The sequence below is a fragment of the Chrysemys picta genome, chromosome 9 (genome assembly GCF_011386835.1).
Source record: "Chrysemys picta bellii isolate R12L10 chromosome 9, ASM1138683v2, whole genome shotgun sequence".
NCBI classification, from domain to species: Eukaryota; Metazoa; Chordata; order Testudines; family Emydidae; genus Chrysemys; species Chrysemys picta.
The window spans coordinates 55579235-55597916 of NC_088799.1; the positions used below are offsets into that span (position 1 = coordinate 55579235).

General features: G+C 46.7%; 1 protein-coding gene across 15 annotated transcripts in view; it reads right to left on the reverse strand.

The window, feature by feature from the left end:
* The window catches only part of FARP2 (FERM, ARH/RhoGEF and pleckstrin domain protein 2), a 270101-nt gene extending 253297 nt beyond the window's left edge, over positions 1-16804 (reverse strand). For 11 of the 15 annotated variants that reach the window (XR_010590399.1, XR_010590400.1, XM_065557154.1 and 8 more), the window contains exons 1-2: positions 16562-16804; positions 12452-12704 (exon numbers count right to left, since the gene is read on the reverse strand). Coding sequence is in view for 12 of the 15 variants with exons in the window: in XM_065557154.1 (XP_065413226.1) it covers positions 12452-12655 (204 nt within the window). In the remaining 3 variants the exon portion in view is untranslated. Of the gene's footprint in view, positions 1-12451; positions 12705-16008; positions 16486-16561 lie in introns of those variants that run through there. The other 4 variants (XR_010590401.1, XM_065557143.1, XM_065557145.1 and 1 more) reach the window with 4 other exon arrangements.
* Between the last annotated feature and the right edge of the window lie 1878 nt (positions 16805-18682).

Below are 18682 nucleotides of genomic sequence, written 5' to 3' on the forward strand. Positions count from 1 at the left end.
TTCCTGGGTTACCTGTGCAGACGCCATACCACGGCAAGCATGGAGCCCGCTCACTTCACCATACGTCTCCTGGGTGCCGGCAGATATGGGACTGCATTGCTACACAGGAGCAGCTCATTGCCTTTTGGCAGCAGACGGTGCATTACGACTGGTAGCCATCATCGTTGTACTCCTGGGTGCTCTTTTAGCCGACCTCGGTGAGGTTGGTCAGGGGCACCTGGACAGACATGGGAGTGACTCAGCCAGGTCATTCCCATCTTCTGCCGAGCACCCAGGAGATGACGATGGCTAGCAGTCGTAATGCAGCATCTTCTGCCAGCCTAAAGATGTAAAAGATAGATGGAGTGGATCAAAACAAGAAATAGACCCAATTTGTTTTGTATTCATTTGCTTCCTCCCTCCGTGAAATCAACGGCCTGCTAAACCCAGGGTTTTGAGTTCAATCCTTGAGGAGGCCATTCTGCGTGACAGTTGTTTGTGTTTCTCCTTGATGCAAAGCCACCCCCTTTGTTGATTTTAAATTCCCTGTAAGCCATGTCATCAGTCGCCCCTCCCTCCGTCAGAGCAACGGCAGACAATCGTTTTGCGTCTTTTTTCAGCCCAGACGCCATAGCACTGGAATCATGGAGCCCGTTCAGATCACAGTGGCAATTATGAGCATTATAAGCACCATGTGCATTATCCTGGAGTATATGCAGAACCAGAACCTGCCAAAGCAAAACCAGGCGAGGAGGCAACGGCAGTGCGGTGATGAGAGTGATGAGGACATAGACATGGACATAGACTTCTCACAAAGTACGGGCCCTGCTAATGTGCACATCATGGTGTTAATGGGGCAGGTTCATGCCGTGGAACGCCGATTCTGGGCCCGGGAAACAAGCACAGACTGGTGGGACCGCATAGTATTGCAGGTCTGGGATGATTCCCAATGGCTGCGAAACTTTCGCATGCGTAAGGGCACTTTCATAGAACTTTGTGACTTGCTTTCCCCTGCCCTGAAATGCCAGAATACCAAGATGAGAGCAGCCCTCACAGTTGAGAAGCGAGTGGCGATAGCCCTGTGGAAGCTTGCAATACCAGACAGCTACCGGTCAGTCGGGCATCAATTTGGAGTGGGCAAATCTACTGTGGGGGCTGCTGTGATCCAAGTAGCCAACGCAATCAAAGAGCTGCTGATATCAAAGGTAGTGACTCTGGGAAATGTGCAGGTCATAGTGGATGGCTTTGCTGCAATGGGATTCCCTAACTGTGGTGGGGCGATAGACGGAAACCGTATCCCTATCTTGGCACCAGAGCACCAAGCCAGCTAGTACATAAACCGCAAGGGGTACTTTTCAATGCTGCTGCAAGCACTGGTGGATCACAAGGGACGTTTCACCAACATCAACGTGGGATGGCCAGGAAAGGTACATGACGCTTGCATCTTCAGGAACTTTGGTCTGTTTCAAAAGCTACAGGAAGGGACTTTCTTCCCAGACCAGAAAATAACCGTTGGGGTTGTTGAAATGCCTATAGTTATCCTTGGGGACCCAGCCTACCCCTTAATGCCATGGCTCATGAAGCCATACACAGGCAGCCTGGACAGTAGTCAGGAGCTGTTCAACTATAGGCTGAGAAAGTGCAGAATGGTGGTAGAATGTGCATTTGGACGTTTAAAAGCGAGCTGGTGCAGTTTACTGACTCCGATAGACCTCAGTGAAACCAATATTCCCATTGTTATTACTGCTTGCTGTGAGCTTCACAATATCTATGAGAATAAGGGGGAGACATTTATGGTGGGGTGGGAGGTTGAGGCAAATCGCCTGGCGGCTGATTACACGCAGCCAGAAACCAGGGCGGTTAGAAGAGTACAGGAGGGCGCGGTGTGCATCAGAGAAGCTTTGAAAACCAGTTTCATGACTGGCCAGGCTATGGTGTGAAATTTCTGTTTGTTTCTCCTTGATCAAGTCCCCCCCGCCCTTTGGTTCACTCTACTTCCCTATAAAGCTAGCCACCCTCCACGCCCCCCCCTTCAATCACCACTTGCAGAGGCAATAAAGTCACTGTTACTTCATATTCATGCATTCTTTATTAATTCATCACACAAATAGGGGGATAACTGCCAAGGTAGCCCGGGAGGACTGGGGGAGGAGGGAAGGACAAGGACACCCTGCACTTTAAAAAACTTTAAAACTTTATAACTTTAACACTTATTGAAGGCCAGCCTTCTGTTGCTTGGGCAATCCTCTGAGGTGGAGTGGCTGGGTGGCCAGAGGCCCACACCATGTTCTTGGGCGTCTGGGTGAGGAGGCTGTGGAACTTGGAAGGAGGGCTGTTGGTTATACAGGGGCTGTAGCAGTGGTCTGTGCTCCTGCTGCCTTTCCTGCAGCTCAACCATACGCTGGAGCATATGAGTTTGATCTTCCAGCAGCCTGAGCATCGACTCTTGCCTTCTGTCAGCAAGCTGACGCCACCTATCATCTTCAGCCCGCCACCTCTCCGCGCATTCATATTGTGTTCTCCTGCACTCTGACATTGTCTGCCTCCACGCATTCTGCTGTGCTCTGTCAGTGCGGGAGGACAGCAGGAGCTCAGAGAACATTTCATCCCGAGTGCATTTTTTTCGCCTTCTAATCTTCGCTAGCCTCTGTGAAGGAGAAACATTTGCAGCTGCTGGGGGAAAAAGGGAGAGTGGTAGTTAAAAAGACATTTTAGAGAACAATGGGCACATTCTTTCACGTTAAACCTTGCTGTTCACATTACACAGCACGTGCTTTTGTTACAAGGTTGCATTTTGCCTCTTATATTGAGGGCCTGCCGGTTTAGTGTGACAGATCACTAACACAGTGCCAGGCAACAGAATTCAGCTTGCAGGCAGCCATGGTAAGCCACAGTCTTTTGGCTTCTTTAACCTTCATAACATGTGGGAATGGTTTCAAATAGCAGCGCCCTCATTTCCCAGACCAAGCGGCCGTTGGGTTGGCCATTTAAAATGGGTTGGCAATTTCAAAGGAGGGGCTGTGGTTTATGGGTTAGCGTGCAGCACAAACCCAAATAACCCCCCCCACACACACCCAATTCTCTGGGATGACCGCTTCACCCCTCCCCCCACCACGTGGCTAACAGTGGGGAACATTTCTGTTCAGCCACAGCCAAACAGCCGAGCAGGAACGGGCACCTCTGAATGTCCCCTTAATAAAAGCACCCTATTTCAACCAGGTGACCATGAATGATATCACTCCCCTGAGGATAACACAGAGAGATAAGGAAGGGATGTTGTTTGAATGCCAGCAAACTCCGGGACCATATGCTGGCATGTTTTGCTATGCAATGATTCCAGCCTACGTGCTATTGGCTTGGCGTGGTAAAGTGTCCTACCATGGCGGCCGGAATAAGGCTGCCCTACCCAGAAACCTTTTGCAAAGGCTTTGGGAGTACATCCAGAAGAGCTTTATGGAGATGTCCCTGGAGGATTTCCACTCCATCCCCATATATGTTAACAGACTTTTCCAGTAGCTGTACTGGCCGCGAATGCCAGGGCAAATTAATCATTAACAACGCTTGCTTTTAAACCATGTGTAATATTTACAAAGGTACACTCACCAGAGGTCCCTTCTCCGCCTTCAGGGGCCGGGAGCATGCCTTGGGTGGGTTCAGGGGTTACTGGCTCCAGGTCCAGGGTGAAAAACATATCTTGGCTGTTGGAAAAAGCGGTTTCTCCGCTTCTTTTCTGCGAGCTATCTTCCTCGTCCCCAAAAACCGCTTGCGTGTTGCGTGATTCTCCATTGACGGAGTCAAAGCACAGGGTTGGGGTACTGGTGGCTGCACCCCCTAGCATGGCATGCAGCTCATCATAGAAGCGGCATGTTCGGGGCTCTGATCCGGAGCGGCCATTTGCCTCTCTGTTTTTTTGGTAGGCTTGCCTTAGCTCCTTAATTTTTATGCGGCACTGCTGTGCATCCCTGTTATGGCCTCTGTCCTTCATGCCCTTTGAGACTTTCTAATGTTTTGGCATTTTGTTTACTGGAACAGAGTTCAGCTAGCACGGATTCGTCTCCTCATACGGCGAGCAGATCCCGTACCTCCCATTCGGTCCATGCTGGAGCTCTTTTGCAATCCTGGGACTCCATCATGGTCACCTCTGCTGATGAGATCTGCACTCACCTGCACCTTGCCACGCTTGCCAAACAGGAAATGAGATTCAAAAGTTCACGGCCTTTTCCTGTCTACTTGGCCAGTGCATCCGAGTTGAGAGCGCTGTCCCAGAGCGGTCACAATAGAGCACTCTGGGATAGCTCCCGGAGGCCAATACCTTCGAATTGAGTCCACAGTACCCCAAATTCGACCCGGCAAGGCCGATTTCAGCGCTAATCCCCTCGTCGGAGGTGGAGTAAAGAAATAGATTTAAAGAGCCCTTTAAGGCAAAAAAAGAGGCTTCGTCATGTGGACAGGTCCAGGCTTAAATCGAGGTAACGCTGCTAAATTCGACCTAAAATTGTAGTGTAGACCAGCCCTAAGTCACCAAGTCAAACACAGACAATCTTAACTCTGCCTTGTGCAGAGTGCCAGAACAGCTAGGCTCCGCTCTATAATAAAGATATTGTGACAGACCCAGACCAGTGGGGTACAGGAGTCTGGTAGAAGGCAAATATACTGGTCACTGGATGAGTAGTTTTCTGTTCCCTGAGTGACCAGAGCAGGGGCTGCACTAGAGTAAGCAGGAACCTGCTAAAACCAGTTAAGGCAGGCAGGCTAATTAGGACACCTGGAGCCAATTAAGAAGAAGCTGCTATAATCAATTAAGGCAGGCTAATCAGGGCACCTGGGTTTTAAAAGGAGCTCACTTCAGTTTGTGGTGCAAGTGTGAGGAGCTGGGAGCAAGAGGTGCAAGGAGCTGAGAGTGAGAGGGTGTGCTGCTGGAGGACTGAGGAGCACAAGCATTATCAGACACCAGGAGGAAGGTCCTGTGGTGAGAATAAGGAAGGTGTTTGGAGGAGGCCATGGGGAAGTAGCCCAGGGAGTTGTAGCTGTCATGCAGCTGTTACAGGAGGCACTATAGACAGCTGTAGTCCATAGGGCCCTGGGCTGGAACCCGGAGTAGAGGGCGGGCCCGGGTTCCCCCCAAACCTCCCAATTGACCTGGACTGTGGGTTCTTCGAGAGGGGAAGGTCTCTGGGCTGTTCCCCAACCCACATGGTGAATCTCTGAGGCAAGAAAATCTGCCAATAAGCACAGGACCCACCAAGATAGAGGAAGAACTTTGTCACAATATGCTTAAGAACTCAGAATGAGCCATTCCTAGAAATTGTGGCCTCCTTTCTGTCTTAAGCTCCAAAAGGCTCACAAGCTCCTGTGTATGTAATTTCCAGTGACTGACTGAATCAGCAACCCTTGTTCTCAACTGTATTGGTCTCACAAATCTTCTATTCCGCCTTCTCTCCTTAAAGAGCTGTAAGAAGTGAAGTCCAGACAGAAGTACAAATAACTAGTTCACTTAAGACCTCTCTTTTCGCATATACAAGTTTGCATGTCTATCAGTAATTGAAATCAAACACCCACTTAGAAAGAATACATCAGAGCAGACCATCTTCCCCACACATCTCCCTCAGTAGACACACACACACCCTCCACTGTTAGGGAGTTTAAAGACAAGCTCATGGGCATGTCCACTCATTATGAGTTTTTGTCCTTTATGTGCAGTGTTCCTATTCAGTCCTCCATAACAGAGCTCATGGCCCTAGATAATTCAAGTAGCATGAAAAGTTTTTGAATCAACAAGCCATAAGTCATGCAAAAGCCTTTTTACCTGAAGCAGTTAGCTACAAATTCAACATTCCAGTCCCAGACTCAGTAATTTTTAGAGCCCAATGAAATTCTTATTTTATTTTATTGGGGGGGGGGGGGAGGGTTGTTGTATCCATCCCTCTCCAGGAGGGAAGTCCTGCCCCCAGAGGATGGGAGGCCCTGCTTAGCAAGCCCACCCCACACTCACCGTGCAGCAGCAGCTGCTGTCCGCAAGGCAGTGCCAGCCACTCACTCACATCTGGTTCAGCCATCCCTCCACGCATCATCATGACAGGGCTAAACCTGAACAGCACTGCAAGCTTGCACATCAAATCACAATGCCCAGAGCCAGGCCCATGGTACAGGAGTCAGAGGCATCATTTTAATGGCCGTCTTTCACTTTATTTTGTGTTATTTTACATTTGTGAAAAACACGAACAGTTAGTAATTTCCACCTGTTTAGTTCTGTGAAAACTCCTCACGGGCAAGAGTCACATGTTATTATCATCTGATCCTGGAACAGCTGCTCAGAGGCCTGATCTTCCCCTGCTCTCAGGACTGCTTTACAAAAGCAGCCACTCGGCTTGTCGTTATTCCCTGACCCCTGTCTTCTCTAGCTGGCTGTGCTAATGTCATTCCTTATTCATAGCCCTACACCACCCCGAGAAGCTGGAGAATTCCAAATACTTCTTCACAATCAGCAGTATGTGGCTGTTACTCCTCTCCAGACATCTGACAAGTTAACTTTTAAAGAGAAGAAGGAAAGAGGGGCTTTGTATTCAACTAATACAGCAGTCCAATGAGATGTCTGCTATGCTGTGACACTATTCATACAGTCTACTCTACTTTTATTTATTATTTTTATTACCGTACTGCCTAGAAGCCCCACTCACAGACCAGGATTCCATTGTGCTAGGTGCTGTACAAACACTGAACAAAAAGACAGTGCCCACCCCAAGGAGCTTACAATCTAAGTGTAAGACAAGAGATAACAGATGGATACAGACAGATGGTGAGAAAATATTAATAAGCATGATAGTCTCAACACACTAGCAGCCTAAAAATTGTCATGTTTTTGGTAGGCATCACAGCAGAGAAGAGTTTTGAGGAGGATAATGGGGTAGGCCCAGTCTACACTGGCAAGTTTCTGCGCAGTAAAGCAACTTTCTGCATTGTAACTCCCGAGATGTACACACTGCCAAGCCACTTAGTATGCAGAAACTACGCAGTTGTAGCGCTCTTTAAATAATAAAAACAAAAACAAAAAAAACCACCACACAACCCTGACAAGAGGAGTAGAGCTTTCTGCACCGGGGCTACAGCGCTATATGCCACTGTAGACACCGTGGCAACTACAGCGCTGCAATTGGACTCCGGGAGGTGTCCCACAATGCCTGTTCTCACCTCTCTGGTCATCGGTTTGTACTTTACTGCCCTGTCCTCAGGTGACCAACCACCATCCCCACCCCATACATTCCTTTGCAAATTTTAAAGTCCCTTTCCTGTTTGCTCAGTGATGCATGCAGTGGTCTCAGTGCATCTTTCCAGGTGGCCATGCCTGCTCCACACACCAGGCAATCCCCCGCTTGGAGCAATGCAGAGCTGCTGGACCTCATCAGCATTTGGGGAGAGGAAGCTGTGCAGTCCCAGCTGCGCTCCAGCCATAGGAATTATGATATCTATGGACAGATTTCACGATGCATGATAGAAAGGGTCCGGGACACACTGAAGTGTTGGGTAAAAGTGAAGGAGCTGTGGAACGCCTACCACAAGGGGCAGGCAGCAAACGGCTGCTCCGGTGCTGCGCCCATGAGCTGCCGGTTCTACAAAGAGCTGGATGCGATACTTGGCGGCGACCCCACCTCCACTGCGAAGGCCCCTGTGGATACTTCGTTGGCTCACATGCCAGTCGAGAGCGGAACAAGCCAGGAGGAGGAAATCTTGGACAAACAGGAGTCCCCTGGTAAGTGGATCTGATTTTGGGAATTGCTGAAGCGATCTATTGGGGGCAGGAGGGTTGCAGAAATCAGGCTTGTCTCCCACTGCATGCCTATTCTGAGCAGCAGAACAGGCTGTTGACAGACTCACTCACTTCATGGGAATCTCCCTCAAATCTCCAGGAAACTCTCGTGGATATACTGGGCAATCCACTGCGGCAGGTTCCTTGGCAGAGCTGCTTTATTTCTTGCCCCATTAACAGTAACTTTCACGCACCACTGTGCCATCACGGGGGGTGGGGAGGGAGGGAAGAGAGACCATTGCTGCGCACAGGCGACCCCCATAGGGGCCAGAATGGAAGCCACAGGCTTAGAGAAGACCCTCTCTGGATTCCCTGCTCACCCCCAGCAGCGAGATATCTTCCATAATGATCACATCTTGTGGAAAGTGTGGGGACAGGAATGATTATCAAGCCCCCCATACTGTGCTGGCTCTCCCCAAGAGCCACATGCCCACTGTACAGCAGGGTCCAGGAAGAGAGATTCATCCTGCCCTTGCGGCTACTCACCATTTTGGGGGTCTTGTGGCTCATGTGTGCTTGTCTGGGGTCAGCCAATTAGTGTCAGGTGTGAGAGTACTGGCTGTGTTTTAAAGCACTGAATCAGTGTTGTCTGTGTTGCAAACAATACTGCTTCTGTAAAATGTTGCATTTAAACTTCACAGAGATGACCTTGGGAGGCCACCCTCCCTTATCGGCAGCAGAACAGCTGCGCAGAATTAGAAAGCAGCTACGAAAAACTAAGGAGGACTTTCTCCATGAGGTTATGATGCACTCCACCACTGAGAAACAGGAATTGAAGGATTAGCGGGGCAGCAAGAAGAGGGACCAAAAGGAGAACACGGCACACCAGAAAGAACCCATGGAGCGGCTCTTAAACGTTATGGAGCGCCAAGTGGACACATTCCAGGCGATACTAGCTCTTCAAACAGAGCAGCTCTGCGCCCGCCCTCCCCTGCAGCCTCTGTCACAAAACTCTTTCCCATGCGCCCTCACACACACACACACACCCCGCCAACACACTTATCAACCTCCTGGCTCCACTCTCTACCCGCAACATTCCACTCCTCTCTCCTCACAGTCCAGCAGTATGAACTACCACTACACTCAACACCCATCCCTCTACAGTTTGGCCCTGCTGAAGTACAGCACCTGCTGCATTGTACTCCAAAGGAGAAGGCTGGGTATGATCCCTGGACATACACAAATCTGTAGCCATTCCGGGACCCCTCCTCCTCCTGATACCTTCCCTTCCTCCATCCCTGCTGATGAATTTTTTCATTTGACTCTCTCTCCTCCAGTTGTTGTCTTTTAATAAAAGAATTGTGTTTGTTTGAAAGCAATCTTGCATCATGTGCACCAATCACCTCCTAGCATTACAAGCACTGCAATCCCGAGCATAGCAACAAATATTACTGGCTTTCAGCTTCAAATTGCTGCCTCAAGGCATCCTTGATCCTTATGGCACCACGCTGTGTCTCGCTAATAGGCCTAGTCTCTGGCTGTTCAAACTCAACCTCCAGGCGCTGATCCTCTGCGGTCCAGCCCTGAGTGAAGCTTTCACTCTTCTCTTCACAAATATAATGGAGCGTACAGAACGCAGCTATAAGCACAGGAATATTGTCATTGGCCATGTCCAGTTTCCCATACAGGTATCGCCAGGAGGCTTTTACACGGCCAAATTCACACTCAGTTATTCTCCGCCTGTTGTTGAACCGCTCCTTGCTGCTGTCAAGTTGCCCCATGTACAGCTTCATAAGCCACAGCATTAAGGGGTAGGTGGGGTCTCCAAGGATCACAATGGGCATTTCAACTTCCCCTACAGTGATCTTCTGGTCCAGGAAGAAAGTCCCTGCTTGCAGCTTCCTGAACAGGCCAGTGTTCTGGAAAGATGCACGACGCGCGCATCTTTCAGATCAGCCTGAGTTAATGTCCATGAAACGTCCACAGTGATCCACAAGCGCCTGGAGAACCATTGAGAAATACCCCTTCCAATTAATATACTCAGTGGCTAGGTGGTCTGGTGCCAGAATTGGAATGCACGTGCCATCTATCGCCCCTCAGCAGTTAGGGAAGCTCATTTGTGCAAAGCCATCCACAATGTCATGCAGGATGTCCAGAGTCACGGTCGTTCGCAGCAGGATGCGATTAATGGCCCTGCACACTTCCATCAACACGTGTCCAACGGTCGACTTTTCCACTCTGAACTGGTTAGCAACTGATTGGTAGCAGTCTGGAGTAGCCAACTTCCACAGTGCAATCGCCACGCACTTCTCCAATGACAGGGGAGCTCTCATTCTCGTGTCCTTGCGCCGCAGGGCTGGGGCGAGCTCATCACACAGTCCCATTAATGTGGCTTTCCTCATGCGAAAGTTCTGCAGCCACTGCTCATCATCCCAATGTGACCCCATCACTCAGTGCTTGTTTCCCGAGCCCAAAAGCAGAGTTCCACTGTGGTCAGCACCTCTGTGAAAGCCACAAGCAATCTCATGTCATGGCTACTACGTGTGGCGAGATCAACGTCGCACTCCTCTTGACTTTTTAGTTTAAGGAATAACTCCACTGCCACTTGTGACATGTTGGGCAGAGCAAGCAGTATACTGGTCAGCAGTTCGGGATCCATTCTGCAGCCTGAAAGAGGTAGGGCGTGCAGTACACAAACCATTGAAAGATGGTGCCAAATGCGGACAGAAGCACAGGGTTTGCTGGGATGCTAAACACAGCTCAGATGTGAGGACCTCCAGAATAGGACACCAACCCCTTTCTTCTCTGGGTTGAGAAAATAAGTCTAAGTAGGCACTGGAGAGGGTGATCTACAACTCTGGAGCAGTGCTCCTTCCTACCCATAAGAAGTTCTAGAAGCCTGAATGGAGGCAGATAACGGAGGCCTCTTGGTCAACACAGCCCAGGAACTTAGGATGGAATGACACCTACCCAGGGTGCTCATAGAAAGGGACTGACCACAAGACTGAGTTCTAGCTGTGTCCTTCCTTTCTATGTCCAAGGAGGCTTGCATAGCCACTCCAGAAGAAACATTTTAGGCCGGCTTCTCTAGCTTTTTCAGTCTGCTTAGAGAAGGATCGACATACGGTACATTGCTCAGGAATATGTTCCTCTCCTAAACAACATAGGCACCAAGAGTACCTGTCATTAAGTGGCTCTGAAACCTCAGGCAAGCAGAAAGATTCTAACCTTAAACCTAGAACCTTACTAAAGTTTTAAAAAATTGCTGCATGCTGCCAATAAGCAACAAGACAAACTACCCACCTACCCCACACCTAACCCTTACCTACCACCTAGCTCAGGGTGCAGCACAGGGGTCAGCACCACCATGTTGCACGATGGACACTTGACAAAATTACTACACTTAGTGACAGATGGGGGGAGCGCGTTTATGTCATTCAATTTTTTTTAAAAATACCACGGACATGGTGCTGACCCCTGGTGCAGCAAAGCAGGCAGACACTGCAAGAGTTCTGTCTTGCTGCCACAGGCAGGAAGAAGAAAATGAGGGATGATTTGGTCCACTCTGCTCTCTATGCCTGGGGTGGGAGGGAAAGAACACCTTGGGCTGCACCAATGCCCTTACAAACACCATTGGCCAAAAGAAGCAGATCTTGCACACATGAGGCACACGTACACCAAGAGTAAAAATATCCGGACAATCACGCAAAGAAAAACTACCAATTTCTACATTTCTAAGTGAGGTCACTCTTCTTGCTTTTTTTTTTTTTTTTAGTAAAACCGGCTGAAGTCTGCACAGCAATTTAAAGCTTTGTACATTTGCTCTAAAAGAGTCAGGATTTTACTAATGTAGAATAACCTGAAAGTTGAGTGTATCTTAACTGAAATAGAAAGGCGTTTTCTAACCCTATTATCTGTGAAATATTTTCAGTTTACTTTTTGGGTGGGTGGGGGAGGAGAAAAGGAGAAGTAAAGAGAAGAAACAGATTATATTCAGTTGTTTCTACAGCAACCCCACAATTTTTAATTTTTAAAGGTTGCCTCAGCTACTCAGCAACCATAATTCTGACCCAGCAATAAAGACCTAGATGCCAAGGCTAACCTTTCAGGGAGCACTGTCAGATCACTGTGAAAAGGACACTCAAAATTGCCAAGCTGTGTGGTTTGATGTCACAAATTCATTTTAAGAAGGTGCAAAAAGCTGGACTTAAGAAAACAGATTTTAAGATTTCCCCACCTCCAAATCAAGAGAGAACTATGTCTTTAATCAGGAAATGAAAAATAATTTTGCAAGATCTCCAAGAGAGACATGAAAGTATAAAATAAAGTGGTCACATCTGGATACCTGAAGCTCCAGCAATGCAAAATACATTAACATTCTTAATTACTGTATATTCCTGTGTATTAACCAACTCTCATAAGTTATCTTTGTGATATTTGTTCAGTGAAACAGAAGTTATTTTAAATACATAATTCTGATACTAACATCTATGCTCCTTATAAGATCCACACTTGCAGGTCTTAGATGAGCAAATGAGGTCTATACGAGTGAGCTGTTTGCGAACCTGCTCTATAATCTGAAGGAGGACCAGAGGCTTCTCTCTTCCCTTGTTTTGAGTCTTATATGAACGTCCATTCCAGAAATTCCCTTGAAATTTTGTCAGTTTATGCACCAGTATATACAGTAAATTCTACATTACCTGAAACCAGACTGAACCTCTTTCTTACCTCAACAGCAAGTACTTCCACAGTGTTGTCCAACAGTTTTATTTTAATCAGTAGATCCCTCTCATGCATTTTGGCAGGTGTCATTGCCATTGCTGTAGAAAGATTCTGCTCTGGCTCCAGCGTACTCACTCCGGTATTCTTCTGGACTCCCAAACGAGAACCAGGAGTCTGCAGTATTCTGTACGTTCCTTCTATCTCCCCCATTATTCAGCAACAATGTCAAATACCTAAAGGGGAATATAGAGAATAATGCCTAAGAAAAAAAATAGATATTTTTCATTAAATCACATTTCAAAATGAAGATTCTACAAACAGAAAGCATAATTCTACATTGAAAAATTATACATGGAGTCCTAGGTACTTATTTGTTCAACTACCAAAATAATCAAATTTCAATATTTAAAAAAATAAAATTGATCAAAATGAGTTTGAAAAAGCCAACTACCGGGGAAGAAAAAAAACCAAAAACAGAGACAAAAAACAAGCAGTAACAAACTAAAAACAGTCAATCAGAAATATGGACAGGAAACAGGAAAGTATGGGCAGAGAACATGGGAGCAAGTAGTGAGAAGAAACTTGAACAGGGAATGATTAGCACCGAGTCTAAATTATTCCAACCAGTGTTGGCAGCTAGGAAGCCTCATGATGTAGGATTCTGAAACAGATAACGGTTCCAAATTATTAGGGAGTCAGCATGCCAACCAGATTAAGTCAAGTATGCAAAAATATCAGTTACGTTTGAAAATGTTGCCGTTCAATTAGTACACCCAATACAAAGTGCTCATCACTAACATTTTGCTTGAAAATATGGAAAGAAGAAGAAAAACTACACTTCAAACGATGACATGAATCAAAGAAGAAAAAAAACTTCAAGTTTGTTGTTTGCACTCTGGCCCAGATCATCAGGACCAGCCACTTTGTGCCCACTGCAGTTTGGGGAAAGGGACATGGAAAAGGTGACTTAGCATCACTTTTGGAGATCTGTGGATTGACAGTCCTGTCACAAAGAAGTAACTTAGACAGTAATTTTGTGTCTGTTCTAAATTGCACCATCTACAATGGGCCCAAGGGACAGTTTTAGCAACTAGGAATTGTTTAAGCACAAAGGACTAGCCATGCTCCCTTTTCCTCAGCCACATCCCCTGCACTAGAGGTTCCAATGAATGTGGGGATATCTGGCTATCTGCTACACCAGCTCTACATCACGGCAGGACTCCTCTACACAAAGGGATTCCTCAGCAGGCCACTTGTGCCAACTTTAAGTTTGCATTACACCACCAGAGCAGCACAAAGAAAAACTTAATGGGGCCAAGGATCCAGCCTGTGCCTTTAAATGGCAGCATCATAAATGGGTACTGCAGGATTCCCCATATAACATGTCATCTTACAAGCCACTGTGAAGAATGCTACACTTGCAGCGCTGATTTTCTCAATTTCACATAGAAACTGCACAACCTCAACTACACAGAAACCGTACTGTTAGTGCTCTCCATTCAGCTACCACATAAGAGAACATAAATTGAATGTCGGGCTTAATTTTTAATTTATTTGTTTTGTAATAAACATGCTTTTTCTTTAAAAAAATTATATCCATTTATTTCTAATGCACTCTTCACTATAGACAGAGTTTGAAAAAAAAAAAAAAAATCTACTTGTCCACATACTCTGAAAGCTGAAATTATTTGCCTACTAGTTACCTAAAATTAGAGAAAAATATGTTTCCCCACAGTTTACTTTGTGTGTGTGTATACACCTCTACCCCGATATAACGTGACCCGATATAACATGAATTCAGATATAACACGGTAAAGCAGTGCTCCGGGGGGGCAGGGCTGTGCACTCCGGTGGATCAAAGTAAGCGCGATATAATGTGGTTTTACCTATAACGCAGTAAGATTTTTTGGCTTCCAAGGAGAGCATTATATCGAGGTAGAGGTGTATATTATGATTTTTATATTATATATATATATATATATACACACACACACACACACACACCATTTTGTATTTATTTTCACACTATATATGATTTCCAGCTATACATAGTGAGAAGTACTTCTGATTTTTTTTTTTAATTGCTGGACTCAAAATAAAACGTTCCTTGGTTTAAAAAAAAAAGTATTAAAAATCTGAAGCAGTTTTAAAATAAGAAAAAACTTGCAATCTGCCTTTAATTTTTATATTTAATTCAGAACGTAATTTCCAATTTTGAGCCACTAAATTATTAAACCATAACATTTTTTCTAGCTAAGAATTTTAAAGCTATTATAAAAACATCACAACTGCAAAATAGTTTAAATGTACAAGCAAAAAAACAACAAACAAAAAAACCCACCCTTTTTGCAGTGGGTTAAAGGAACCTGTGGTGAATTTTCAAGCACAATTCCTGAAAAACATGTTACAAAGTGCTTTGCATCTCCCAGCTGGTTCATTTGGAACACACAGAACTTTTCCCACAAAGTCAGTATGAAAACATCACTATGATTTTGATACACATGGGCAGGAACTTTTTGAAGAATGTTCCATATTGCAAATTTATTTTAAAATATTGTTTGGCAAGAAAATAAGCTACTATAAGTGACAACTTGATTCTCTAGCACATATACATCTTGCTCTTTCAAACAGACTATCAATATTTCTTCATTTTCTGTCTTACAGTGCAGAATAATGTCATAATTGCGCACTTTAAACAACTGTGACCCCTCTCTCCATAGAAGCCTCCAGAAGTTCAGCAGTAGGCAAAGCAATTACGTATATATAATGCCCCTCATGCACAAGGATTACAGAACACATTGCAAACTTTTTTCTAAACAGACCATGTATATTAAACTTAAGAAACAAGATACTGAACCAGAATTACAGTAATGAGCATATAGAGGTGCCAATGTAATGATTTATATTAAAAAAAGGACTGACGTTTTGTACACAAGGGCTGCCACTACTTGTAACTGGCTGAGAGCTTAACCCTAAAAGCCAGTTAGAAGTGTTTAGAGTAGGGATCTAAATATCCTTTAAAATGTTAACTAACCATTTAAACGATTAAAATTATATTGTTTAACCAGTTAACAGATTAAAGGGAGAGGGGCTGGGGCCACGCCGGGGGTGACCAGCCGGGGGGTTAATGGTTAGGGCCAGTTAACAGTAAGACTAATCCTTACCGGTTAACCATTTAATATTTTACATCCCTAATTTAGAGTGTAATAAAAGAAGCTTCTATAACAATGAAATGCACTCAACTTTTTTGTTGTGTGTGGGGTTGTTGTTTTTTGGCAGTGTGTGTGTCTGTGTGTGTGTTTTAAAGTTTCAAAAACTAGTCAGAGAGCAAGTGAACATTTCCACAGGAAATATCCCAAAGGAGCTGGCACCAGCTAGTGTTAGCTGCGCAGCCATGATCAGGGAAGATCATGGCATACCCTAACTTTCAGCAGCCAGTCAAGGAAAAACTGAGATGCTGCCACTGTCACGGGTACGGAGAGCTTGTTTATGAACATGTCCCTGGCTCTCCCCACCCCCACCCAGCTTGTGGGCCGTAACTACAGGACAGATAAGAGGAGCACCTTTCTCCACGCACAGAAGGCAGTGGGCACCATCTGTTCCGGCACACCCTCGGCTTGCTGGCTCTACCTGTCCCATGGGGGAAAAGAAAGGGGCACCGCGGGCAAGGAAAGCAGCTGCAGGGCCGGTTCCCGTGCGGCCCCCGGGGAGCGCAGGAGCTGTCACGGCGGGCAGAGTACCCATGCGCTACTCGACTCGTAGGGACCACCCCTCAGGCTCCGGGACAGAGCTCGCCCCCCTCCACACACACACACACACACACGGGAGGGGCCGGGACAGAGGCTCGCTCTCGGCCCCCATGACCCTATGAGCCCCACATCCCCCCTCGGCTGCGGGAGCAAGAGAAACCAGCTCACCCCACCCCCGGAAGGGCCGAAGAGAGGGAGGAGCAGCCCGGCTGTTGGGCACAGACTCGCGTGCCCCCTGCTCAGGGCCAGAGCCCCACCAGGTCTCTGAGCTCAGTCACCCCGGGCGAGCGGTGGCTTCCCCGCCCCGCCGCGTCCCAGCGCTCCCGGATCCCAACCCCCACTGTCTGCACAGCCCCCCGCAACCTACCGCGCGCCTGCCTCACACGCCGCCGTTTCCAACCGTCCACGCCGGCTCGCGTGCCCGCCCTGGATCCCGGCCCTTGCACTCGCTCCTCAGGCGGCCATCACAAGCCCAGCCGCAATCCCAGCGGACCCAGCCCTAATTGGCCAGCACCGACACCGAGATCTGGTGGGACGGGGCGGAGCCACACCCGCGCTTCCCACAAGTTGGGAGGCCGTAACTTGCCAATTGGCTCTTCACAAGCCCACGTAGGCGGGGCTGAGCCGAGTACAGCGGACAGCCAGGGGCTGCTGGCGAGAACCCGTGGCCAGAGCACAGGCCGGGGGCAGCAGGAGGTGCAGGTTTTAGTCCAGGCCCTGGCTGGCTGCTGGCTGCCACCCTCCTTCTGTGCTGGGGCAATAGTTAGAGCCCAGCTGTGTGGGGACAGTTAGTGGGACAGCTGAGCGAGCAATGAGATTAATGCCAGGCTAGGTACCACACCCACTAGCCTGCCCATTTCACTCCTAGTTTGTGTGGTGCTGGCCCCACGCAGGCTACAGAAAAGGGACTGTGTGGCCACGGCCTTGCTGCAGTGCCATGGAGCTGGGCCTTACAACCCAGCAACAGCAGGCAAAGCAGTGATGTTTAAACCTCAGTGCCCCTTTAAAAGATGTAGCCACTCTTAGCTACCTACCACAGTCTGCCTTTCTTCTGGTTGCCCTGGTTCCCTCTCCCTCTAGAAATAAACACAGAATTTGTTAAAGTTAAAACAAAAGTTAAGCGTGTGAATCCAAGCTGTATGTTTGGCTTCTATAAGCCTGCTCTATCTATTCAATCCCACTTTCTTAAGTGCAGTGTTAGTTATACCACTGAAGCTCTTAAGATTTCACAGTCCGCTTTAAATAGACATGTTTATGCAACACCCATTGACATGTTTGTGTCTTTGTCAAATTACAAATATGTCTTAACCACAAACCTACAATCTGATCCACATGCACAGACCCTTCCATGCACACAGAGTAGGATTTAAGTTAATAGGGCTTTATGTGGATACTGGAGTCTGTCCCCGTGAATAAGACAGCAGGTTCAGGGCCTTACAGATCTCACACCCTAAGAACCAATCTAATGCCACTCAAAAGGATGGAGGTATGGCATACTCATTGATACATAAGCAAGAAAGATATTCCTGATAATGAAAGAGTATCTAGAACACCTATTCCAGTATTGAGGACTATTTTTTCTGCTAGGTGGCTCCATTTAATGCATTTCCCTATCACTTTCAAATATGCATAAGCAGTATGTACTTTTCCAGGGTGAGGGCTTAAAGCTGCTTTTAAAAATGTTTAGCCTTTCCTGCCAATATTAAAAGGCAGTTGGCTTGCTGGGAAGGGTGAAGCCTATTAGGGGAAAAAATAGTTCAAATGCAATGTAGATGAAGAGGAAACCCACAGGAGTTGAGGAATCCAAGAAACTGACAATCCTATTTGCAAAGATATACCATGGTCTGTGGGGTGGTTATTCAAATATCCAATAGATCCTAGATTCAGCCAGTAAACAAAAATCCTGAAATACGTGTTTTGCTTCAAACAAAACATAACATTAAAAGTTGTGTGTGTTATTCAGCTTTTTCATGCACACTAATATGCTTGTTTCAAAAGGTGAATACTACAATTTGGGACCTTGGTGCTGTGATGGAGCCTTGTTGATTTCAAACTCCACCCACTTGGTGCCCCATGAGGGGTCAGGGCCTTATTCCTTCAGACAGTGGCCAGCAACAAAAACTTCACCCACCCTTCACCTAATAGCATTTTTCTATATGATAGGGTGATCTAATCAGGTTTTACCTTTAACCAGGAAGTAAAGGTAATAGGAATAAGAGAAACAAATGGGGGTTAAAGACAAAGGAAATGCTGAGAATAATCTTGCATTGTCTCCCGGAGAGCCGCTGTAGTTCCCAGTTATAGAAATAGAAAACCCACACATACAATGTAAGATTTGTTTAATGTAAACCATGTACCAAACAAAATAGATATTACGGCTCCTTTGGCCTGGAGAATCTTCAATGATCTCCCCATCATTGGTCTAATAAAAGGAAAACCACAAATTGTATTTGACAGTTCCTAAGCAGAAATCCATGCACCACTGCCA